The sequence below is a fragment of the Chrysemys picta genome, chromosome 10 (assembly GCF_011386835.1).
Source record: "Chrysemys picta bellii isolate R12L10 chromosome 10, ASM1138683v2, whole genome shotgun sequence".
Taxonomy (NCBI): Eukaryota; Metazoa; Chordata; order Testudines; family Emydidae; genus Chrysemys; species Chrysemys picta.
In genome coordinates this window covers 46,251,089-46,277,722 of record NC_088800.1, presented here as the reverse complement: position 1 = coordinate 46,277,722, position 26,634 = coordinate 46,251,089, and the positions used below count along the sequence as shown (strand labels likewise).

Sequence of the window (26,634 nt, the reverse complement as noted above, 5' to 3'; positions counted from 1 at the left end):
GTAAGAGACAGTTGCACAACACCACACAATGGGGATTGCTCAACTCTGACTCAGCAAGGCCCACCATAACATGCCTGGGTCAGTATCTTCCCTGGGACATGGATTGAGAGTATAAAATAAAGAACAGTGGCATCATGAGACCACCTCTCCCCTTCCCCACATACACTGAAGGCAACAAGAATGCTGGGAAGACAAAGACTTTGAACTGGGAAAATTAGTCCCAGGTTGAGAAGGAAATTCAGCCTGTGTATTAAAAATTATAACCTACCTGTAACATCCAGTAGGGTGAGAAAAGCTGTTTGATTCCAATCTTGCTTAGTCTGATAAAGTTCAGAATTTAGACTGTGATTTTACTTTTACTTCTTTTGTAACCATCTTTGTCCTGTATGCCCATCACTTACAATCACTTAAAATCTATCTTTCTGCGGTTAATCAATTTATGTTAATGTTTTATCTTAACCAAGTCAGCTTGTCTAAAGTGCTTGGGGAATCTGCTCAGACTACAAAGGCTGCTGCAGGTCCACTATCCTTTGATGAAGTGGAGAACTAATTAATGCTCCTGCATTGTTCAAGAGGAGGTCTTGAGCAATATAATATGGTACATGTCTAGGGTGCAAGGCTGGGGGCTCAGGTGGATTTGCTGGTGTTTCCCATTTCCTGTTCACGAATGTCTTGGAGAGCATTCGTTCAATATAGCTGGGTGTCTCTCTCCATACTGGTGGCTGAGTGAGGATAGTTCCCAGAGGGGGTTGCTGCTTGTCACTAGCAAAGCATCGTGAGAGACAACCCAGGCTGAAGAACTAAGTGGGCACAGCCATTCCCCAGTTTCAGGTTGTACCCCGGAGATCTCATCACAGTCACATCTCTCCAACCCCCTGCACCATGGCCCAGAGACTCCTGTGTTAGAACACATTCACATAGCACTTACTGAGAAGTGGACTAGCAATGATACAACCTGCCCCACATCTGATTCCTTTGGGTAGATAAATTATGGTCTAATATAAACACCCTTTCCTACTAATGATATTTGGGACCTCCTCCCATCCTGAGGCCAGATTAATGGAGCGCTATATTTACGCCTTTGATAAAGGCTCCAATGCCCTTTCATATATGGACAGATCAATAGAACGCATACAGGTGTTTGGAGGGGGTGAGGTTTCTATTTCATTGTGCCCCATCCACCACAGTTAGATGCTGTCTCATGAACTCAACTCAGAAATTCCCAGGGGCTATCTAGGAGCTCCTTAGAAGGAACCTCATTTATTGGAAGACCCCAAATATATCTTGTGCCCCACACACACACACACCTCTGCCATTGTCCGTCTGCTTATTACTGTGATGGATTGTGCAAATACCGAGCCAGAATGTAACAGGGATTACAAGACACTTAATACAGGATAAAAAATAGGACTCACAGTTCATTCCCAGCAACTATTCCACCCTCCTCCTCCCTCCACTATTCCTTGTCCTTCAGGAGCAATCTGTGTCACACATTTTAAAAGGCGATAACTCCCATCTTTGGTAACCTCTGGATACAGAGAGCAGAGCTGGTTGGGTGAAAATGGGTTTTGTTTCCATGACAAATTTTGACAAAACTGAAAATGTTTTCACTTTTTTCTTCAAAGTTTTCAGAACCCCCAAAATTTCAGTCCAAACCAACATTTTCAATTTTCAGCAGAATTCTTTCAATTTTATAATAATATATGGAGATATACCTATCTCATAGAACTGGAAGGGACCTTGAAAAGTTATTGAGTCCAGCCCCCTGCCTTCACTAGCAGGACCAAGTACTGATTTTGCTCTAGATCCCTAAGTGGCCCCCTCAAGGGCTGAACTCACAACCCTGGGTTTAGCAGGCCAATGCTCAAACCATTGAGCTACCGCTCACCGCTTTCAGCCAATATTTTTCAGCTTTTGATTGCCAACATGTGAAATATTTTTTTCCAGTTTTTGGATAAAACCCCCAATTATCATCAAAAATGGACATTATCATTTTGACAAAAAAAGCCATTCTTACTGAAAAAATGTTTTGAATGAACTATTTCAGCCAGCTCTCGTAAGGAGATGCTTACACCCACCATGCCAAATTCTGATCTCACTTACACTGCTAAGCTGGTGTAACCCTATTGATTTCAGCGGCATCTCGCTACAGTGGTGTAGATCTGGAGCAACCCCATTGACTTAACTAGTGGGTGAACCTTGTAAACTCCAGAACTGGGGAAGCAGTGGAGATGGACTTTCTGCATGGATCCATACCTCAGTGCTTTTAGCAAGTGCACCAAAGCTCCCATGCTGCTTCATGGCCATTGAATGTCAGATATCCTTAAACCACACACTCTCCCCTACCCCCCATGACCTCAGCACTTGAAAAGTTGGCTTCATGGCAAGAGTACAAACCCTTCAGTGACACAGCATGAATTCCAGCACCTTCCCAGGGGCAAGACATCATTACAGGAGAACCCGAGAAAGCCATTGCAGTCCGGGTACCCAGGGCCTGATTAGCTCTTGTGTGTGCTGCCCCTGAGTACCGCTTGTATGCTGGGACAATAACTGGGGAGAGTGGGTTGAGGTTGAAAGCAGGATGGAAACAACCCCACATGGCTACAGCCTTGAGTACTGACAAAGAACTGTGCAATGCAGTAACGCCTAAGACCTCTCTCTACACCCAGCTCCAGAAAGCAGGAAGTGCTTCTCTGACCTGGCTCCCTCCTTTGCAGGAGCCCCTGCCTCTAATATGGGAACCCCTCACAGCGGGTTTGAACTGAAGTAGTTTTAGCCTGTCCAATACCCACTGGAACTGGAGAGCTGGAGTGCCCCCAACAGCTGGGATGGGGCAACTGAGGATCCCTGACAGTGGATGTGGGTGGAGGCTGCATCTAAAGGGCTGAGAAGTCTGCATTCCATTCACATCTGCCAATGAGTCCTGCCATGGGATGAGGGCATTGGAGACTCCTCTTGGTCTGGCCAGAGACCTAGACCTGCACCCCTCTCCCTAACATAGGGCTGACAGAGGAGGACCAGGTTCTCCAGGGTGGGGAAGTCCACAGGTTCTGACAGGGCCCTAGCAGGCAGACAGGTTCTCCTAGAACCCCCAGTAGATCATAGGAAAATACATCTCCTCCAGCTACTGAGTCACAACTCAGGCCTTTCTACGGCTGATGATGTTCTCTCCTCATGTCAATGAGGACTGCTGGGCCTGCACGCCAAACCATACTACAAACTACACCAGGCCCCAGGAACTTTGTCAAAAAGAACCAAGCATTTATTTCCCCCCAAATGTAAGTGTCAAGGCACAAAATACTCCAGATTCTGGAATTTAAATAATTAAAAAATACCAAACCAGACCTTGATTCTAGCCCAATGGTATCTCCCTGCCTGAGTGGAGCCAGAGACGAGTGCTGAGGATGTCTGAATGCAGCACAGTGGGGCTTGAGTTCGAGAAGCACGGATGGAGGGTGAAAAAGGCAGCCAGGGATCAGAAACTATGCATAAGGCAGGCTGGCCGGACAATGCTGGCACCTCCCTGACTTTGGTCTGCCCCTTTATGTTTCCACTGGTGCTGTGAGCACAGCTTAAATGACTCTGCTCCTTTTATGGCCCGGAACATTCTGTCTTGGGCCCCTTAACTCACAAACATTTAGTGGCCTGCACAGGTCTTTGTTACACACAAAAGCTACATTAAAAGGAAACTATTTAGATTGCAAAGTCAAGCGATCAAAAGTTAGGAAATGCCAAAATTAAGGCTGCCTTAGCAATCTAAATTTGGTCCCTGGTGCATATGCAATATGACAAAGTCTTTAATTACACAATCTCATACTGTTTTTTCCATCATGGCACAGGGTGGATGGTGTTCCCTTAATGAGCAGCTAGTCAATATTTTGTTTTGGCCTCATTGTTCCATGTGAGGCCCCTCGCCCCACCTACTGCCCACTATTCAAACCCTGCTCTGAGACAGAATTATTCATTTCCCCATGGGCTTTTCTCCTGCACTCATCATTAGAGTAGCGAAGTGCTTCACCAAAATTAATGAATCCCCCATCCCCAGCAACCCGGAGAGATGAGGAAGTATTATCCACATTTTACAGGTGGACAGCTGAGGCACAGAGAGATTAAGGTCAAAAGTATCTACTAATTTTGGTGCCCAATACGAGGCACCTAGGGCCTGATAAGCATTATATAGCACTTTCTATATTCAATCACAGCTCTCACTGACCAGCTGCAGCAGGGCGTGCTCAGCACTTCCGCCCAGGGTCTCCAGTCAGGCATCCCCAAAATGAGGAACACACAATCAGTGGCCACCTGTTAACAATTGGTTTGATTTGCCCAGCATCGCACAGGAACTCGGCCTCAAGAGGCAGGAATAGAATCTAATTGTCCAGGGCAGCATTCAACGGCCTTTCCCATGAGACCCATGCCTTTCTCTTCTTGAAGCCCCCTTCCTCATTCACTAGACATCTTCTAACCTCTGCAACAAAAGAGACAGGGTCCTGCTAATTCCAGCCTCCTTCACTGCACAACCCTGATTCATTCCTAGAACAGGTCCAGCCAGTGCACTGAACCAGGAAGGGATCCTGTGCAAACAACAGTATGTGACCATGTCATTAAACACTGTACCATAATACACATGCACAAGGGGGTCACATATTTGCCGAGGTTTAAAAAAAAACAAACCTGAAAGATCAGGAATTCCTCTCTGTGGCATATTGACACCTACATGCATTATCAGCAGGGCTGGAACTGTTAGATTCACCGCACAGACCTCTGCCATGGGAGCTCATAGAATAACTGGCAGCAGTAGTGGGTTGTCATCCTCTATATGGCTCAGAGGGGGATGAGGCCCACACTTTGCCAGATGCTTGCTGACGGCAGAGGAATGAGCCTCAGTAATCTTGTTAGTCTCTAAGGTGCCACAAGTACTCCTGTTCTTCTTTCAGTAATCTTGGGTTCCAATCCAGGCTCAAGAGGGGCGTGTGCTCTAGTGGCCACAGACTCTTCCCATCATTGCTCCCAAGCTTGACCCCTTCTCCCCTACCACCACCAAGCTATTCCTGTCTCTGTCGCTTCCCCAGCCCTGGCTACTTGTTCCAGTCCCATTCTCCTAGCTACCCAGTCGCCTCTACTGCTCAGGCTTCTCATCCCAGCCCATCTCCTTGCCCAGCCTGCACTAGTATCCCTGGCCCCCACTTTCCAAATCCCAAACTCTCCCCCCGACTCCCAGTCTCACTCACACCCAGTCACAATTCTCCCCATCTTGCCCCAACTCCTCTCCCAGCCAGTTCCCTCTCCCAGCTCCACATCTGAGCTCCCTCTGCTTCCCATCCCCATAGGCTTCCACTCCTAATCTCCCTCCCGGGGCTGCTCATTTAAATTCAGTCTCCCCCTCCCACCCTTCTTGCCCCAATCTCCCCCCTCTCTGGCTCCTTGCCCCATCTCTTTGCCCAAGCAGTCCCAATTCTCCCACATACCAGCTCCTTTTCAGCTGTCCCCCTCCCCCTGCTCCCTTTGCCCTTCCCTCACTGGTCCCTAATCCCAGCCTCATTGTCCAGCCAGTGCCAGTCTCCCCCCTCCCCACCAACTGGCTCCCAGTCCTGTCCCATTTCTCTCCCTGGTTCCCAGTCCTGTCACCCAGTTGGTCCCAGCATCCCTTCCTCCTGCAGACCCAGGTTTGCTAGATTCCATGTCACCAATTTACTCCTTCCCTTGCCCCAATCCAGCTTTTGTCCCCTCTGCACCACATCAGACAGCTTCCTCTGCCAAAGTGCCTGGATCCTGAGAGCACGAGAGACAGCCTCTCTGCCCCACCACACCTGGCCTAGAGCAGCACTCACAGGGCAAGTCCAGCTTTGTCCCAGCAGCCCTAGTCTAGCAGCAGCATGCACAGCTGCTCTTTGGGGATGGCACACGCAGTCTGGCCAGCACTAGGAGCTGAGAGAGCCTCGAGCATGCTCAGTGAGGATGGAATCATCAGAGATTTAGCTGGCAAAACTGAAGTCTCTGGGTACATGCAAACTGCAATTTTAAAAAGAAACTTGACCAAATGTGGACAGATTTTCACCGGGGTGGCAACAGGCACATCCCTGACACAGAGGCCATGCCCCTACCAAATTTCAAGTCCCCCTTCCCAAGCACGGGGGCGCTAAAGCTGCTCAAAGAAAAGGGGGCCCAAATTGTTTTTAACATGGACTAAACAATGTACTTTCCCTTAGCCTCATTCTCAGAAACAGCCAAGCCATTCTGACTGAAATTTGCCAAACGCATTCAGCCTGAGGCAGACCTCTGGCATGGAAAATCTCCATCCAAACGGCTAAAGCTTGGCAAAGTTATAAAGCAACTGAAAGCAGGGTCTTATATAGGGAGGTGTCAGCAAATCTTAACGATAGGAGGTGCTCCCCCACCACCTATAATAGCCCCTCAGCTCTTCAGCTGGGATACATGAGGGCATCCCCAATGAAGTTAATCACACCCACACACCCACTGACATAGCTGAGAAGCCCAGTGATTTAGATGAACCATGGGTGGGGCTGAGAAGGCAGGTGGGCCTCCATGGCCCATTAGATTCTCGCAGCCTAGTTTCCCCTTGCCTCTAGCTTTCTGGCAGGAAAAGCTTAGGGTCACTGGCAGGTTCCATGCTGCTCAGGCAGGTATTTTCCATTCACCTCAGAGTTGATGACCCCAAACACATACTTTAGAGGCATCCGCTCATGGGAAACCTTGGCTTCAAAATGGCCACCAGATGCCCAGGAACAGACCGGCCAGTGTGTGAGAGCGACAACCATGGGGGGGAACTCCCATTTAACTTCACAGTGCTCTTTGCAAGCAGCTGAGGTGGCACCCTTGACCTCACTGGCCCTGGAACCAGGCTGCAGGGGAGGCTTTCTGATGGATAGAGCAGGAAATGGGGATAGCTTTGCTGCAGAAAATTGTGGATCATCCTTCCCAACCAGGGATGCAAAAACGATGGGAGAATCCATCTCTGCCTCCGCTCATGCCCATCCCCTTCTCCAGCAAGGATGCAAGCAGCTTGGGAGTTAGTAGTTGAGGGTCACATCTGACCTGCAAGTTTCCCTCCTCACCCTTGGCCCAAGCAGGCGCAACATCCAGTTACAGATACTTCCTGACTCCTTTGATAAAGCAAGGCAAGGGCAGGGGGGTGAGATCTATGAAGTTTCCTCTCCCTCTCCTGCCTCAACAAAATCTTCTGGGCCAAACCCACCCCGGGGGTAACCCCACTAACCTCAATGGAATTAAGCCAGGGACAGCTCTGGCTCCAGGGGCTTATGGCAAAAGACATGCTGGTGACAGTGGTACAACGTTAAAGATAACAACAAGATGCCCTTTGGAGCTGTGCCTCTGCCATAACCAGGACCAAGACCAGGGACCACTTCCACTCAAGTCTATGAGCTCCATCCCCACAGAGCCTCTATAACCGCACTAGGCCATTTTCCATCTCTACAGCCACCTGGACCCACTGTCCATCTCCAAGAGCTTCAAAGACCTTCTTGGGCCCATTGTCCACCTCCACAGCCCTGCTGCTTGGAGGTTGTTGAACCTTGTCCATGAAGGCATCTTGAGGGGAGGATAGTCCAACGATCAGCAGGCTCCCCTAAAGAACGGTTGTGGTTGGGTCTCAGGCACCAGGTGCAGGAGAGGAAAGGCAGACAGGAGGGCACAAGGACACTCAGAGCCTCTGCCTTTGGATCTTCTGAAAGACAGACACCTGGTCCCATCCCCTCCCCACCCCCTTTAGAAGCTGAATTTGGGGTGTGGGAATAAGCTGGAGCCTGATCTGTGGTGAGAGCGGGGGAAGGATGGCTGGGAGTGGGGAGGAGGGACATCCATGGAGCCGTACGGCCAGCTCTGGTGTTAGTCACATGCTATAAGGGCCAAGACACCAAGAGCTGGTGCTGTAATAGGGCACTGATAAGCAAACATCCCCTTAACCATCGATAAAATTGCGGGAGGGTGGGGGAGTTCACCACCCACCTCATCTGTCCACACACTTGTTTGGCAAGCGTCCCCATTGCATCCCTCCTAGCTGCTCAGATCCTGCTGGCTGCACTTCCTGTGCAGGGAGGGTTCATTCTCACAAGGGACCAAGCCCTCCAACCCATCCAGCAGAGCACGTTAGCACCTGCTTAACTAAGTGCAGGAGTAACCCCATTGATCTCTAAGTTAATCACCTTACAGGAAAGAGCCCTTCACCTCCTAGGCCCAACTCTCCACTGCCCTGCATCTTATACAGTCATTTCCACCGGGGTAGTGTGAGTGCAAATGGTCACCATTGGGAGCACTATGCACCCACTTTGCATTGGTGGAAATGAGCACCAAAGGTGCAGGACAATGGAGAATCAGGCCCCTTTGGGCTGCACGGGCCAGGAAGAGAAGGACTCCTGGGAATAAAGTGTATCCAGCCCCGTGAGGAAGCGAGCCCTACATAGCGACACAATTGCATCTACCCTGTGTGTGGGGGGGAGGGGAGGGGGAAGATGGTTACGGTGAAGCAAACAGAGCAAACAGGCTGAAGCTGCTGTCCTTCATGGCCAGGGTATGCAGCAATGGTGACACAGGGGATGGGATGTTCAGTGTCTCCTATAGGACATCCCCCAGGAGGCTACAATGGTCCGAGAGGACAGTCTGCTAGTCTGTGGCATGGGGCATCGTTTGTGCGTCTCCTCCACTTCCTGTCAGTCAATTTCTTGTTCGTTGCCTGAAAGTGAAAGAAAAGTGGTGAATAATCAATCCACTGACCTTATGCGGGGGAGAGGGATAAGGTGACAGAAACAGAATACAGAGAAACCAAGAATGGCTCCCAGGCGGGTCAAAGGGCACAATCCACACTATTGGGCCTATTGGGTGAATGTTAGGTGATGAGTAGGACTGGTGGGAAATTTTATGTTGAAACTTTTTTGGGATTGGGATTTCGACGTAGTGAAAGTTTTCACATAAAGTGTCTATTTTCCATAGAAAAATTCAAATTTTCATTTAAAAAAAAAAATGAACGCCAGAAAACCAAAATATTTTAATTGTGAAATGCCATCATACTGCTTCATGGGAGTGGTAGTTTGGATGCCTTGTGTTCCCATTCTCTTCTATGGGCCAGGCTCCCCAGCTGGACTTCATCTCCCATGTTGCCCCGCAACTACGCTACTGCCATGATGGATCACCTCCCCTCATCAGGTAGTTCAACCAGGGATTACAACCTACAGAGGAGAATGGGGATGAGGTACCTGAACTACAATTCCCATGTGCCACTACGTCAGCATTTCAGAATCCCAGTATTTCAGCTTTTGGACAAAACACTTCGGATATTGATTATTTCCACCAAAAACTCAACAACACCACCAAAAACAGTCCTGTGCGCCAGCCACTAGCCCACACTCCTGCCCCCATCCCAGTTAACAAAAATTGTCAAGAAAACCTCGACCAGACCAATACAGCAAAATGGCTGATGTTTAAAGTAAAAGATAAATAAATCCATCAGTTCACCCATGTCAATAAATGACCATTCAAATGTAAAGCAGCTCAACCGGTGCCCTGGGGTTCATGCTTATATCACTCATGCTCTGCTAAGATTGGTACCGGATGAATGTTTTGTGCAGAAAATGCTTTACGAGTCTCCATGAAGATACAGACAACTCACTTAGCATTCCCAGCCAGGAGCTGGGCCCCGCGGGCATGGGAAGGGACTGAGGTAGGTTTTAGTTACTGTAAGGCGCATGCATTGAAGGGCATGGAACTGTTGCATTGAGCATAAAACGGGGAGTGACGTGAGATCTAGTGCAGTGGTATGCATCCTATCCCATCCACGGCCCCTCTTCCGTAGCAGGAGCCTCTTAGGAGCTACCACCCATCCCTATGGGACTCTCTTCCATTGAGCAATCTGGAAAGGATCAGGTGGCTTGCTGCGCTGTGACCCCCAGTGAGAGAAGATCCCAGAGTCTAGCGGATAGAGCAGGGGACTCACAAGAGATATTTCAGGCTCCTTCACTCCTGTGTTGGGAGACCCTGTAACTTCACCCATCTGAAAAATGGGGATATTCACACTTTCCTTCCATGTGTTTAAGGAGACTTCCTCGATTCCCCTTTCCAATGCTCTCCGGGACCCTCAGGAGAGAAGAGTTCAGGGAGTGCAGAGTATTGCTATCATACCTTGGCACACTGTGGATCCAGAGCTCATGCTGCAGGGCCATAAAGCTTTTCCTCCAGCACTCTCATCAAGCCAGGTGATGTGCCACGGGGCTTGTCTGACCAGCATTTTTACTGCATCAAAATCCACACATCTCCTGCCATAGAGGGACCACCGGGAGGCCAGCGCAGAGAGCAGGGTTGCGCGCCTCCTGCGAAATGCCAGGCATTTCCAAGTGCTTTATGGAGCATTAGACGCTGGCACTGCAGTGACTGCACTGGCAAAGGCAGCAGCTATTGTGTGGCCAGTCCACTGTGAGGGCCTGTTTACACTGCAGGTATGGACGGTACTCCTGAATGTGAACAACCCCCACCTGGGAGCAAGTGCCTCATGCATAGGAGATGCAGCCTTTTGTAATGAGGCTGTGGGTTCAAACCCCACGTGGGCCGGCAGCGCCCACAAGCTGTTCTCCTGTGGCAGCTTTGCAGCGGCCTGCATGAAATGTGTTGGTGTCTCAGGACAGTTCTCAGTAACCTGGTTCCCACATCACAACTGGTGCCAGTGATTCCCCGCTGGCAGCCTGGGCTGGGGGCATCATGGAGGCCAAGTTCCTTTCTTCATGCTAGAGGTGAACCTGCCTGGGCAGGTGAGCATGGAGCAGCCTGCACCACTGCTGTCCAGCCTGGGCCTGCTGCTGCCTTCCGACTTCAGGCCTGATCTCCCTCCTCACCACCGGATTCACTTACAAAGTGAAAATTCTTAATCTCAAAGTGGTCATGGGCCTGCTCCTGGGAGATGCTCAGCTCCTGGCACACCCCTCGATGTCAATGTGGGTTCCAGATGCTCAGCATCACTCCGGATCAGGCCCCACAGGCCTGAAATGTGGATAATCTGGAGGCTGTTGTGCAGAGCTTCAGTTTTACATGGTCATTTTAGATTCCCTCCATCCTATAACCCCAGACCAGTATGCCCAGGCTAGCACGGGGTGGGTCTTTGTCCCTCTCTAGTGGGTAGTCCCCACACACAGGCCGATGAGCCTTTTACTGCTGGCCCTGACAGCTCTGCTCCTTTTGTTCAGGCAGTAGCAGCACATGCTTTTTCAATCCAGCCACCCAGAGTCCGATCCCTGTGGACAGCCCCAGCAGAGTGGTGTTACACTATGCTACACTACATTCTGCAGTCCCTGCCCACAACCTTCCCCTCCATACACTGGAATCTCATGCTTGGAAGCAGCAGATGCTTCCAGAGACACAAAACCAGGAAGCAATGAAATGATGGCCCAGTTCTGCTCACACTGGTGAATGAACTGAAGTCGCTGGAACTGCACTGAGTAAGTGAGAGCAGAATCAGACCCGATATTTGCAACCTCTGATGAAGGCTGGGGTTTCTTAATACAGGACAGAGACACAAACCTCAGAGCTCCAATCTGGAAGTGGACACATTGACATCCATGTGATTAACAGTGTGGGGACCTTTCTGGCGTGACCGGAACACCCGAGGTTATCTCTGCTCTGCAGGGGCTTGCAGAAGCCCAGGGTGATCTTCCCCAGGTCTCTGGCCAGCCCACAAGTTTCATGGTTTGCATGGGATGCAGGGCTCCTAGGCAGGCCCTTGCTTTGCCTGAGCTGATGAGGGACGGTTGGCATGTATCAGCTGACGTCCCACGCAGCTGCAGAGCAATCCCCATCACTGCTCTTGGCTAGCAGCAAATTCTGCCCAACTGTGACGCTGGTCTGCATCCGAGAAAAGCGCTTTGCTCTAATGATTGGCTGTTTGTTGGAATGATTTACAACCGGCAGCAGCTTAAAAATATGGCTTTGGCACAAGGTGGCTTGTGCCCAGTGTCCTGGGTGAGCAGCTTTCTGGCCTAGCTCAGCCAGCAGGCTGGCACCGGCAGACTGCCAGCTGTGACAGCAGCCCTGCAGCACCCAGACACTGCTCAGAAGGTAGGACAGACTCTTCTCTTCTTGTCATGGCTGTTAGTGGGTTTGCAACTGGGTTTGTTGGGGGGATTTTCATCCCTTGTGCTCATGCTGGAATCCCCTAATTAGCTGTCTCTGTATGGCGAGCAAGCACAGTCCCTAAACAAGCACAGACACACGTCCATGGACTCACTGCTGTGCCCAGCTAAGAAAGGCTGGACTCCTGCATGGCACGTGCTTGTAGGCCCACCAGGTCTGAGGATGGGAAGGCTGGTCACCAGCTCCCACACCTTCTCGGTTAGAGTTGGTTTTCTGGACTATAACAATATTGCATTCTCCCATTGCTGCTGCAGGCCATGGAACTTAAAGGGATTTACCTAGATGAATATTGCCCCATGGGAGGTGCTATCACTGTCTAATTACATATGGAGAAACCAAGGCACAACGCTGGTAAATGACTTGTCCTTGTTCACACAGTGATTGAGGCTGGAATAGACCCCAGGAGCCCAGATCCCTGGTGTGGGCCATAAGCACCCGGCCATCCTTCCTCCTCCCATACAACACTGGAACAACTCCAAGACGTTTACAACAAAGTGACATCTTTAATTTGGAGTGTAGTGCCACGATTTGAACACTTCCCCCTGAGAATCCAGATGCAAGATACCGAAGAGCACACCCAGGACGCAGGGAAAACGAGAACACAGGTAGGAATAGAGCTCCAGCCAGCCGTGCAGAGGACCCCATCCCTCCTGCAAGCTTCCCGCAGGCCTAATCTTTCTGATGCACCCAGTGATGGAGGGCACCAATCTCTATATTTGTTGGAGACCCCAGCTTCCCTTAAAGTCATATACACCTAAAGGGAATAATAATTACAATACAAAGTGCCCTATTTATGGTGCGCTGAGCCAGCACTACCTTTCATTTTAACCAACATTCTGCGATCCGGTGTCTGCAGGCTGTGTCGACGGGTTTCCCTAAGCATTGGTTTGTCTGGCAATGTAACGGTTAAAAAGCCAGTCTCATTCAGCCATATTCCAGAGGAACTTCTACTTATCACACACTAAGGCATAGAGACAGGGAAGCAGGAGCGGGTGACGTGGTTTGTCAGACAAAGCCAATGTTGCAAAAGTATACACTGGGCTGCCAAAGTATAGAGAGTCAGTGCTGAGAGATTTCCCCCCTCATTCCCAGAGGCTGAGCCTGCCCACACAACAAGGGCTAGCCAGAGAGCCTGTGTGCATGTTGAGAAAGAGAGTGTATTTTCAAAGCTGAACAGGGTACAGCACTGAAAAATCCTCATCAGCTGGAGAATCCTAGGAGATGCCATTATTCATACTACATTTCTGCTGAAAAAAAGCAGACAGAGAGGATGCAAAGGGACTCCTCAAAGCTGAGGGGTTAAGCAAACAATCTGGCTTGGAGATGAAAAGTGAAGAGGCAATGAAAACAAGCACAGACTGTTTAGGCTTGCAGGGGAAAGATAAGGGGGGGGGGGGGGAAAGAGAGGGAGAGAAAGCAGAGTGAGATAATGCTCCAGCTAATGGTGTGAAGGAGAGTAAGAAAAGATTTTTATAAATCCATAAGGACAAAATGCAGCACTAGAGAGAAAGCAGGGCCATTAATAATGGAGGAGAGGGGTGAAATTAACCATGACTTAACAATAGCTGAGACCCCTGAACTGCTTTAGGAAAATCTGTCGTTAACACCAAAAGAAATAAATGTTGATGACTGAGAAGAAAATCTGCATGTGCAACCCAAGATACCTGGACCCTAGGATATTAAAGCAACTTGCTAATTAATCAGGGGAAGATGGAAGGAGAAATTTCAAAGGCACAAATGGGAGTTAGGTGCCCAACTCCCATAGATTTTCACTGAGAGTTGGGCATCTGGCTGCCTTTTGGCCATCTCCTCCAGTGCACCTGGGAAATGATTGCCTGTATCACAGAGAACTTGGGAAGCCAGGATATTCTCAACAAAAAGGAATGAATGAATGAATCATTCTGGCAATTACTGTCTCATTAGCCCAGCTTCTAGCACTAGTGAAATGATGGAAATTAAAACAAAAAGTCAATAAATAGCTAGAGCATAATGGATGCATGAGCAATAAACTGTGTTGGATGTTGGGAAAGAATAAATCTTGGCAAACCTGATTGCTCTTTTTTGGGGAATTACAAAATCAATGGACGAGGGGAATGCAGTAGATATAAATAAAATACACTTGGATTTTAGTAATGCAGTTAATATTGTATCTAGCAAAAAAACTGATTGGCTTGGGATAAAATCATTGATGTGAACTGAAAAGTGGCCAAGAAACCACAAACAGAAAGGGTAGAATTAAATAGCAACTTATCTGTTCTGGAGAATGTGTTTATGGCCTCCAAATCTAATCTGGTCTAATTTAACACCTTCATTGCCGATCTGGCAGTGAGAGCCAACAGGGTGCTAATGAAATACACAGCTGACACCGAACTGGGAGAAGTTGCAAACACCATGGAGATGAGCAAATATAGAAATCAGAAGAGTGGGCAGAAAACAATCATCCAAATCCCAGATACACAAAGCATCCAACAGATGGTTGTGGTTCTGCATTAGGCTTTAGGTTGTTGGTTTTAGATAACCTACAGCTCAGATCTCCAAGTGTCCCTGCTGGGCTAAACAGCCAGTTGGCTGTAATAGCAGGTTGGTTTCAGAGGTTTAAGGGTACAGAAGCCAGTGGGTCTGCCAGCCTGTGTAGTTGTTGCAAGAGACCCTGTATGCGAGTGCAAAAGGAGAGAAGAAATGCCCTTTACCTTCTTTGTTCTCTGTGCTCTTCAGAGGCTGCAAAGCTGTTGGTGAGAAGAGAGAGAATTCTGTCATATTTGGGCCTGTGACCATAGCATGCAGCAAACAGAGCATTTGAGCAGCAGAGCATTCAGCCACACTGGGCCCAGATCCACCAACTCGTCAGGGCACCCTGGACATGCTCTTCCTCCCAGCCCTCCTCCAACCCAAATGGATCCGTCTCTTCCTCCCCAGTGATGCAGTGCTGCCCAGCCGGTTCTGCACTGCCCCTGGCTGCCCTGCTCAGGACTCACTGAGCTGCCTCTGATCAAGGAGCCAAGCAACCTGATTTAATTGTTTTGCAAACGGTCTTTGCCTGCTCCCCCACAGTTTGTGATCCTGCCTGTTTGAATCCCAGGTCAGTGGGCAGAGCCCAGGAGAACAACAAAAGCCTGCCCCCTCAGGTGAGAGAGGGGCCGCAGAGCCCAGACCTCAACTGAGTACAGGTCAGATAATCAAAACAAGGGACCCAGAGGGGGATACTGAGCAGAGCCTCCAGCCTGACTGCCCTAGAGATCACATTCTCTACATACCCAAAGAAGGGGCAGCAGCAATGCAAGATTCCCCCAAGCTGCCCCTCTTTTATGAACCTGAGTCCAATTCTGGAGACATCAAGCCTAGGCATGAGTGGAGAGTTTGGAATCCCTGGTCTGCTCAGTCGTTGGCTTCTCTAATTTAGTTTGCTAACGAGGGGGCCTATCAGTGCCAATTATTAGTGGTGGGATTGTGATGGGGATGATTAGGAAATGGACAGAGACCCAGCCGTATCTTTGAATTATAGTAAAATCCAAGATCTCCCTTCCCCTCCACTCACCCCCTGTAATTTGTAATGAGAGCAATGTCTCCTGAGTGTGGTTTCAGGAATGCTCTAGTAACTAGGCCATTAATAGATATGGCGCTCAAGATACGGAGCTGAGTTTGCTAAACACTGGCAGTGATTGTAGCCTGCACATGGCTTCCTCTGGGCAGCTCTTGGCATCAGCTTTAACAGAAGTGAATTTCCTGATCAGGCAGGGACAGGGTGCTTCGTTCTGACTACAATCTCCCCATACACAAATCCCCCCTATGGAAACTACTGTCACAACATGAAAAATGAGGACAAACGCCAGGCTGTTGCCACATCTTCAGCCTCCAAATTCTGGCACTGAGGCTCTGGCAATTAATTGCTGAAATTTACAGAATAGATATGAAATCAATCTCCTGTTGGTTTGGGGGGGTCAGGAGAAAGGACTGGGCTGGAGGAGGGGAGGCTGCGTGGTTTATCTCCCACCATTAATGAAAGTAGGGGGGAAAAATCCATTTAACAGTTCATAGCATTTATCAGCCTTCCACAGTAATTACACTCGCCAACTTCCACCACCAATCAAAGCCCCAGCCCTTAAATCTCACAGGCAGCTACAAACATCAAGAAGCCTGCGGTGGGAGCATGCTCTCTCCCAAGGAGAGATTAGGCGCAAGCCAATCTGTATTCACCAAAGCTATTGTTGTGCTAAGAGTAGATAAAGGGAATCACCAGGCATATTATTAACTCATTTGATTACAGCAGAGCGCCACTATCACTTTTTATTAAAAGCTAACACAGCTTATCTCGGCCCTGCAAAGCTGCCAGTCTGCTCACAGCTTGGAGGGGTTCACTGACAGCCAGCTGGCCTGCCTCAAAGAGTCGTGCAAGATGGCACAGGCGCCAACATGAGACTGGCTGTGTTGGCATGCGTGTGATCATGCACAGGACACTGCACTTCTGTGTGAGACTATGCACATTTTCATTGCATCAGTGTGTACGTTTGCAACAGTCCATGTGGGCAACATGCACAACTGTATGCACATACTTGGCAATGTGTGTGCATGTGCAAGTGTATCTGTGCGCATGTATGCAATATGCATTGACAACTGTGTGCACATGCTCATGCATTAGTTTGTACATGTGCGAGCATGGGCTCTTAAATGGATGCACGACTGTGTTCTTATGCTTGTGTATCCATGCGTGCACATGGAAGAGTGTGTGACACTATACATGCACGTTTGTCTGCACATGCCCATGCATTAGCATGTGTATGTGTGTGCGTGTGCCTTTATATTCATGCAGGACTGTGTGCGCATGCTCATGCATCAGTGTGTGCACATGTAAGTGTGCACCACCCTGTGTATGCACATGCTTGTGCATCAGTGGGTTCACATGCCACAGCGTGCATCATTCAATGTACATATGACTGTTTGCTTATGCAACGTGTGCATATACCAGTATATAGAGGCAGAACTGTGCATATGTGACATGTGTGTTCCAGTATGTGCTCACGATATGTTGTGTGCACACCCAGGCTGTGGCACATCGGCTCCATCTTCCAGGTCAGATATATTCTCTGACTCAGGGCTGGGCAGCTCCTTTTTTCCTTTTCCTCTTGTGAGTTTCATACAAGAACATACCATGTCTCATCTGCACTAGAGAAACTACCTCCTGCTGACCACAGGGTCAGCATTGGGTGCAGCCGACCCAGCAAGGGTCACTGTTTAAGAGCAAGAACTGTGTGTGGCCAGTCACAGTGCTGACCAGGGTCCACTTTCAACTGTGTGTTCTAGTTGAAAACCGGATGCCTGGCAACCCTACTGAGCAGGTGGACAGTAAGAAACAAGCCAGGCAGCACAGAAACCAGTGGGAAGGTGCAGGGAGGAATCAGACTCAACCATCCATTCCAGCCCCCTCCACGGGGTGGCCCCTGGAACTGACGCAGGAGGCTGGGGTGGGAACACAAGGACCTACCTTCCCAGCATGCGTGTTGGTTTCTCCTTTAGCAATCCCAGCCCCAACATGAAAATCAGTGCCCCAGCCCCCACCCTGTTCATCTACACAGAATGTGAGCTTGGAGATCTCACCAACCTGTCTTGGGTTCTCCACCATCCTCACTCTGCTCCTCCATCCCTGCAAAACAAAAGCCATGTGTGCATGAAGCATCCGGAGATGCGCAGAGAAATCACTGAGCAAATGGGGAAGGGTTGGTAGGGGAGGCTCTCAGACCAGCTCTACGGATGGTCCCCTGTCCCATCCCACAGCCCTCTGGCTATTCCAGCCCTGCCGATGCCCCTAGGTCCCAACCTGCAGCCCTATTATCCCAGCCCTTCCCTGCCCCCACAGCTTTGCTGATGCTCCTCAATCCTGGCCCACAGCCCCTCTTGCTATCCCAGCCCTGGACCCCCACTCATTATCTGAAGGGGGAGGACTGAGCAGAGGAGAGCCCAACGCCAGCCCTCAGGAGCCCATGCACCTGCAGTGGGAATGGGAGAGGGGAGTATTTATATGTGACAGTAATGGGCGTACATTCTCTGATACAGATGAGACAGGCAGGAACTTGCTGGGGATAATGGCTCATTAGCAGCTAACACGAAAGAGGGAGGCTGTTTGCAGGTTGTGTCTGTCTGACGGGGCAGACACCAGCTGTGTGTACAGGACTCTCCTTGAGGAGCCTGCAGAGAAGGCAATTTTAGCCTCTGACAGCTGGTCAGTCAGCCCCAGGCTGCGGACCCTGTGATCCCAGCCCCAGACCCTTGTCCTGTCCTAGCTGTGACGCACTGTACCAGTCTACACAATGCTTTGGTGCTATGGCCATTCCTCTCCCCATCTCAGTGCAGAGCTGGGCCTTGGCTGAAGCAGTGACCAATAAGTGTGATCCCCTCTCCTTGGAGTGCAGAGGAGACCCACCAATCAGTCTGACGTGACACAGATGCCTGGCTGCCAAACAAAGGATCTCCCGCCACCAGCTCCCCTATTTATAGCAGAGCTGCCATCTGGAGCTGCGCTCTTTGAGTGGCTTAACAAGGCTCAGCATCCCCAAGCAGAGACCTGGGGAGAGGACAGGTCTGGCGAGCTCCAAAGGGGCCTAGACCCAGGAAAGTTCCGATCGCTGGCATCTGCTCTCCAAGGTATGCTCCTTCTGCTTCCATGCACACAACACATCGTGAGCACATACTGGAACACACGTCACATATGCGCATTTCTGCCTGAAGATACTGGTACATGAACACGTTGCATAAGCAGTCATGTATGCACTGAACGATGCACGCTGTGGCATGTGAATCCACTGAGCCACAAGGTCAGCATGCCACCTTCATCCTTCTCACTCCAAGCCTACCGCAGCAGTACACGACAGTCACACTAGGCTGTGCAGTCTCCAGCCCTTAGTATTTGTCCTGTGGGGCACCGTAAGGGCAGGACTGCATCATGCCATTGCAACATGTGCACAGCCTGCTGTGACACTGCCTCCACACAGGGCGATAGGCCACTGCTACTGACACGCTGTAACAACTGTCTCCTAGCTGACTCACCCAAGGCCACAGAAGAGTCCTTATCAGAGACACTGAGTTAGAACCCAGGAACTCCTGGCTCCGCAGCCTTGTGCTGACGCTGCTAAGCCACAACCAAGCTGTGACATCACCCTGCTTTGGTGCTGCCTGGCAGGGCCCTGCAAATTCTACACTCAAGACTGACCCACCACTTGTAACACCCCTCGGAGTGTCTATGGGATTGCACCTGCCCTCAACAGAACAGACCCTGGATGTGCACCCTGGCTGCTCTGCAGGAATCCACCCTGACAAGTCTCAGAGAGCATCCTTCGCATTCCTTCCCTCCCCTGGGTCCTTCACAGGGCATGCCGCTCCCTCAACCCCACCCCAGCAGCCAGACTGCTGAAATGGCACGGGGCATGCCGAGATGGCAATGTCACCAGGGTCTCACATCAGCCCTGGAAGGCTCATGTAGCAAGTAAACAGGCCAGCAAACTCCACATCTATTCCATGACACTAATGCACCGTTAAAGAGGCACTACCAAAGTTAACAGGCCCCCAAGGGCAACCTACACTCAGGAGCAATGCCAGCTTTTCTGCCACCCTAGGAGGCGGAAGGTCCCACCCCGAAATGCCACCCCCCACAGAGGCGGCGGAAGGTCCCGCCGCTGAAATACCACCACGGTCGCCACCCCCCAAATTGTAGCGCCCTAGGCGACCGCCTAGGTCGCCTAATGGGTTGCGCCAGCCCTGCCTACACTTATTGCACTTAGGAGCATTGGGATTGCCAGACTGGATCAGAACAGAGGTCCAGTATCCTGTCTGCGACAGTGGCCAGCTGCTCCGGAGGAAGGAGTAAGAACCCCACACAATAACTGTGAAATAATCTGCCCCCACATTACAATTTACACTGATCTCTACCAGAGAGAAACTGGCTGAAGTACCAGGTGTATTATCCCTTCCAAAATTTGTTAGCATTAACTAAGATAACTTTGCATATTTTTGTTATCCATGTAGACGTAACAGTCTCTTAGAAACAAGCTAAGATCTTGGCCTCAACAATTTCATGTGGCAGAGAGTTCCACAATCAAATGATACAGTCAAATTTGTGTGGAAAAAAGGATTTCATTTTATCAGTTATAAATTTGCTCTTTTAATTTGGTGGAGAAATGAAACATTTTTTGCTGTGTATGCTAGTGGCGGCATGTTCAAATCCCACCTAATCTGCCACAGAAGCTAAGAAAATGGCTGGCCCTGTTGTGTAGGGTTATGGCAAAGGTGCTGGGTTTAAATCCCAGGGCAGCAGAAATGAAAAATAACTATGACCCGTGTTACACAGAAGATTTGACTAGATGATCTTAATGATCCCTTCTGACCTAGTAATCTATTAACAATTTCATTGATTGTCCCCTTGTTCTTGTGTAGGAGATGATCCCTGTCTACCTTCTCTTGACCGTTCATCATGATTTGCTTACTTCACTGGCAAAAATCACTCTCATCAGTCATGTAGAAGCAGCCCACCTACCAGGAGAGCCAGCCGAATTCTATTCTGCTTGTGCAACAACAGACTCATGAAGCGAGTTCCGTCTGTAGAATCTTCTTCATCTCTGGCTCCAAGGTTGGAGGAGGAGGAAAGAACCCAGCCAAACTTCCCATGCCTGGTGGAGTTTGCCGTGGTGGCAGCTAGAAAAACCCACCTTTTTTTGCCTTGGCAAATTAAGCTCATTGGGAGAACCAGTGGGAGACAATAAGTACGGAATGCCAACAAAGCTGGTTTTACAGCCACTCTAAATGTGCAACTGCACTTAAAGGAACAAAGATCCCCTTTTCATACAAATGCCCTTCAGAAATAAAGAGCAGGGAAAAGGACAAGGATGCAGAAAATACAGAGCAAGGGGGAGAACCGTTTTTCAAACAGGGGCTTTCAAAGTGCTTCCTGCGAGACATCGGCAGGGCTTTAATTAATTCTTTCCAAGCTGAACACACGCGGGCAGGGATAAAGGAACAAGAGAGGCAGAGCATATAGCATCTGTGTCTCATGCTATTTCTTTGTGTCTATGCGCTTGACATTTCCATGCGAGCAGCGGCACCGGAGGCAGCAAACAGGGCGGCTAACAGGGGAGTTTGAGAGGGAGTTCTCATTGGAGGAGAAGGTACCTGTATTTGCGTCTGTCCTTGTTGTTCTTGTGTGTTCCTGTGTGTTTGTAGGGGCCTGCAGGGGCTGGGGGCTGGGAAGGACGCTGAGCCCTGAGTAGGGGGCGGGGCTTGGCTGATTAGGGGGCCCATAAAAGCGGCCTCCCAGCCAGGCAGCGGCACAGCTGCGAGCAGCGGCACCGGAGGCAGCAAACAGGGCGGCTAACAGGGGAGTTTGAGAGGGAGTGTGCAGGGGGAGGTAAGGGGGGAGGCAGGAGGGCGCGGTGTGGCGTGTGCTCTGAGTCCACAGGTGCAGTGGGCAGAGATTGCAGCAGCCATGAGCCAAGCAGCAGCAGCAGCAGACAGAATGCAGATGGCTGCATGTGGAAGCTGTGGTATGTATATGGTCCTAGCAGGGGAGCCGGAACACAGGTATGTGTGTATGAAGTGTCGCCTGATAGAGTTACTGGAGGAAAAGATTAAGGGGCTGCAGATGCAGGTAGATACCCTGGTGGAGTTTAGGCGGGGGTTTGAGCAGCTGATGGAGGACAGGCAAGGGGAGGCTGAAGGAGAATGCCCTATGGTGGAGGTAGAGGCAGAGGGAGAGGATGGTGAGAGGGGAATGGAAGGGGGAGAACAAGGGAGGTGGAAGCATGTGACTGTGAGAAGCAGGCCAAGGAAAAGAAGGGCCAGTGAGGGGGGAATAGAACTCAGGAATAGGTTCGAGTGTTTGGATACCGAGGTAGAGGGGCAGCAGGTGGCGACTGAAGGTGGAAGGGTGAGGAAGAAGAGAAGAGCTGCTAGTCCAAGAGAGAGGGGGGAGGATTTGATGGAGACAGCACCAATTCTGGGCCCCGTGAGGATTCAGGAAGGCATAAGGGAAGATAGGAATAGGCACAGGTCAGGACTAGAGGGATCGGAGACTAGATTACTAGATCGCACTGTTGCCAGGTGACGGCAGGTGTATGTAATTGGAGACTCTTTACTGAGGAGATTGGATAGGCCTGTGACCAGGGCGGACCCGGAGAACAGAAGGGTGTGCTGTCTACCGGGCGCAAAGATACGCGATGTGGACCTGCGATTGAAAAGGATCCTACAAGGAGCAGGTAAGAACCCCCTGATAATCCTTCATGTAGGAACGAATGATACGGCTAGGTTCTCGTTAGAGAGGATCAAGGGAGATTATGCCAGGCTGGGGAAGACGCTCAAGGAGATAGAGGCTCAGATTATCTTTAGTGGGATTCTGCCCGTTCCGAGGGAAGGGCAGCAAAGGGCTGATAGGATTGTGAGAATAAATAGTTGGCTAAGGGAGTGGTGCTATAAGGAGGGCTTTGGGATGTATGGCCACTGGGAGGCTTTCGGGGACAGACACCTGTTCTCGCGGGATGGGCTTCACCTGAGTAGGGAAGGAAATAGACTTTTGGGAGGGAGGCTGGCTCATCTTATCAAAAGAGCTTTAAACTAGCAAGTTTGGGGAGACGGTTGGGAGATGCACAGTTAATCTCCACGCCAGATTCCAGTATGGAGAAGGTGAGTAAAATGAGAGGAGAGATAGCTGTGGAGATGAGATTGGACATAGGAAGGACAGGAGGGACGGACACTAGGAGGCCCGCAACATATAGTGCTGCTAATGGGAGACGGGCTAAACGACATACATTAGGGTGTCTATACACCAATGCCAGAAGCCTAGGTAATAAAATGGAGGAATTGGAGCTCCTGGTCCAAGAGCTGAAACCAGATATCGTAGGAATAACGGAAACGTGGTGGAATGACAGTCACGACTGGAACACAGGTATGGAGGGGTATGTGCTGTTTAGGAAAGACCGGAACAGAGGTAAAGGTGGGGGGGTGGCATTGTATGTCAATAGTGAAATAAACTGTAAAGAAATAATAGTGGATGGATTAGACAACTCAGAGTCCGTCTGGGCAATACTTACAATGGGTAATAGGACTTCTAGAGCCTCTCCGGGGATAGTGCTTGGAGTGTGCTATAGACCGCCAGGATCGACCCAGGATATGGATAAGGAACTATTTAATGTGCTTAGAGAAGTAATAAGCAATAGAAACTGTGTAATTATGGGGGACTTTAATTTCCCAGAAATAGATTGGGGAACAAACGCTAGTAGCAATAATAGGGCTCAGATGTTCCTAGATGTGCTTGATGATCAATTCCTCCATCAAGTGGTAGCTGAACCGACGAGGGGGGAGGCCATTTTAGATTTGATTCTGGTAAGTAGTGAGGACCTCGTTGAGGAAGTGGTAGTAGGGGACAATTTGGGCTCCAGTGATCATGAGCTAATTCGGTTTAAAATACAGGGAAGGAGTAACAGAATTAAGTCAAAGACTAGGGTTTATAATTTTAAAAAGGCCAATTTTAACAAATTAAGGGGACTGGTAAGGGAAGTGGATTGGGCAAACGTATTAATGGATTTAAAGGCAGAAGAAGCCTGGGATTACTTTAAGTTAAAGATGCATGAGCTGTCGGAGGCCTGTATTCCCAAAAAGGGAAAAAGATTACCAAGCAAGAGATTTAGACCGAGCTGGATGAGCGACCGACTCAAAGGGGCGATTAGGAAAAAACAGAAAGCGTACAAAGAGTGGAAGAGGGGAGGGATCAGTAAGGAAATGTACCAAAGCGAAGTCAGAGAATGTAGAGATAGAGTGAGAAAGGCCAAAGGCCGTGTAGAATTGGACCTAGCGAGGGGAATTAAAAGCAATAGTAAGAGGTTTTACAGCCACATAAACAGGAAGAAAGCAAAGAAAGAAGAAGTGGGACCGCTGAAGACTATTGCCGGAGAGGAGATTAAAGACAATCTAGGCATGGCGCAATATCTCAATGAATATTTTGCGTCGGTGTTTAATGAGGCCAATGAAGGGATTAGGGATACTAGCACCATTACAGAGGGGCGTTCGGGATGGGGGATTACCGTATCCGAGGTAGAAACAAAACTTGAACGCCTTAATGGGGCTAAGTCGGGAGGACCGGACGATCTTCATCCGAGAATATTGAAGGAATTGGCGCGGGAAATAGCAGGCCCGTTAGCGATAATATTTAATGAATCTGTAAACTCAGGGGTGGTCCCGTTAGACTGGAGAATAGCTAATGTGGTTCCTATTTTCAAAAAAGGGAAAAAAAGTGATCCGGGTAACTACAGGCCTGTTAGTTTAACATCTGTAGTGTGCAAGGTGTTAGAGAAAATTTTGAAGGAGAAATTAGTTGAGGACCTGGAGGGTAGTGGCAATTGCGATAATTTACAACATGGTTTTACGAAGGGCAGATCGTGCCAAACGAATCTGATCTCCTTCTTTGAGAAGGTAACGGATTTATTAGATAAGGGAAATGCGGTGGACCTAATATACCTGGATTTCAGTAAAGCGTTTGATACTGTACCCCATGAGGAATTATTGGTTAAACTGAAAAACATGGGGATCGATTTGAAAATCCAGAGATGGATAAGGAATTGGTTAATGGGGAGAATGCAGCGGGTCGTATTGAAGGGTGAACTGTCGGGTTGGAGGGAGGTTACCAGTGGAGTTCCCCAAGGTTCGGTTTTGGGACCCATTTTATTTAATCTATTTATAACTGACCTCGGAACCGATTGCAGGAGTAGGCTGGTACAGTTTGCGGATGATACGAAGGTGGGAGGCGTTGTAAATTCGGAAGAGGATAGGGATATCCTGCAGGGAGACTTGAATGAGCTTGTGAATTGGAGTGTCAGAAATAGGATGAAATTTAATAGTGAAAAGTGTAAGGTGATGCATTTGGGGATGACCAATAACAATTTTAGTTACAAGATGGGGACGCATTGGTTAGAAGTAACGGAAGAGGAGAAGGACCTAGGGGTCCTTGTAGACCGCAGGATGACTATGAGTCGACAGTGTGACGTGGCGGTGAAAAAAGCCAATGCTGTCTTGGGATGCATTAGGCGAGGTATATCTAGTAGGGATAAGGAGGTCCTGCTTCCGTTGTACAAGGCGCTGGTGAGACCTCATTTGGAGTACTGTGTGCAGTTCTGGTCTCCCATGTTTAAAAAAGATGAACTCAAACTGGAACGGGTGCAGAGAAGGGCCACTAGGATGATCAGAGGAATGGAAAACCTGTCGTATGAAAGGAGACTAGAGGAGCTTGGGTTGTTTAGTCTGACCAAGCGAAGGCTGAGGGGGGATATGATTGCTATCTTTAAATATATTAGAGGGATTAATACAAGGGAGGGAGATGAATTATTCCAGCTTAGTACTAACGTGGATACGAGAACGAATGGATATAAACTGGCCGTGGGGAAGTTCAGGCTTGAAATTAGACGAAGGTTTCTGACCGTTAGAGGGGTGAAATATTGGAACAGCCTTCCGAGGGAAACGGTGGGGGCGAGGGACTTGTCTGGCTTTAAGATTAAGTTAGATAAGTTTATGGAGGGAATGGTTTAATGGTAAAACATAGTTGTCAAGGAAAACCAAGCAATGGTAGGTAAATAGCATAATGGCTAAAAGGGGTCAGGATGGAGACTCTTGCCTATATGCTCGGGGTCTTACTGATCGCCATATTTGGGGTCGGGAAGGAATTTTCCTCCAGGGCAGATTGGCTGAGCCTCTGGAGGTTTTTCGCCTTCCTCCGCAGCATGGGGCAGGGATCTCTAGCAGGAGGGTCTCTGCTGATTGAGGTCACTAATAACAGGATTGGGGACTTCAGCAGCAGAGTCCAGGGAAGGGGCGGGGATGGTTTTATGGCCTGCAGCGTGCAGGGGGTCAGACCAGATGATCATAATGGTCCCTTCTGACCTTAAAGTCTATGAGTCTATGGTGGCAAATGCTAGTGATGTCTTCTCAGATGAGAAGGGGGAGGGGTGCAGAAAGGAAACACCCGCATGTGCGAACTATCCTGTGTGTGTACTATCCTGTGTGTGTTTGCACTTGGACAACTGTCACTTTGCAAGTCGCATCTCCTCCATCGGGGGTGGGGTGAGGAGTGGCTTGGGAAGGGAAATGTCAGACCAGATTGAGAGGCAGGTTCTGAGCATCTGCCTCTTGGCTGCCTCGTTGCTTCCAAAATGTCAGCTGCAAACCTCAACAACAAAGATCCCCCCCCCCCCGGCAGATCATCTCAGTTTGCTCCCCAGGGAGAAGATGCATAATGTTTGCAGCAGGCGCATCCATCCCAAGGCATCCAAGGGGATAGACTGCTGCTGCTAACTGGGTCCTTGCCCCATAGCTGGGGTTAGGCAGACACGTGTGGACAACACAGGATCCCTCCTCAGCATGGGGTGCGTCCAACCTCTGGGAATGCAACATGACTGGGGAGGGGAGAGATACCTGGTGCATCTATTACGACCCCAGAGCGTAGGAACCCAGTTTGGGCTAACT

At 49.5% G+C, this 26,634-nt stretch overlaps 1 protein-coding gene across 4 annotated transcripts in view; it reads right to left on the bottom strand.

The window, feature by feature from the left end:
• Positions 1-3,240: 3,240 nt before the first annotated feature.
• The window catches only part of CD276 (CD276 molecule), an 89,336-nt gene continuing 65,942 nt past the window's right edge, over positions 3,241-26,634 (bottom strand). For 3 of the 4 annotated variants that reach the window (XM_042851578.2, XM_005306348.5, XM_065558601.1), the window contains 3 exons: positions 17,744-17,785; positions 14,838-14,873; positions 3,241-8,707 (listed from right to left, as the gene is read on the bottom strand). In XM_042851578.2, coding sequence (XP_042707512.1) covers positions 8,685-8,707; positions 14,838-14,873; positions 17,744-17,785 — 101 coding nt within the window. In that variant the 3' untranslated portion in view covers positions 3,241-8,684. The remainder of the gene's footprint in view (positions 8,708-14,837; positions 14,874-17,743; positions 17,786-26,634) is intronic. The other variant, XM_065558602.1, reaches the window with a different exon arrangement.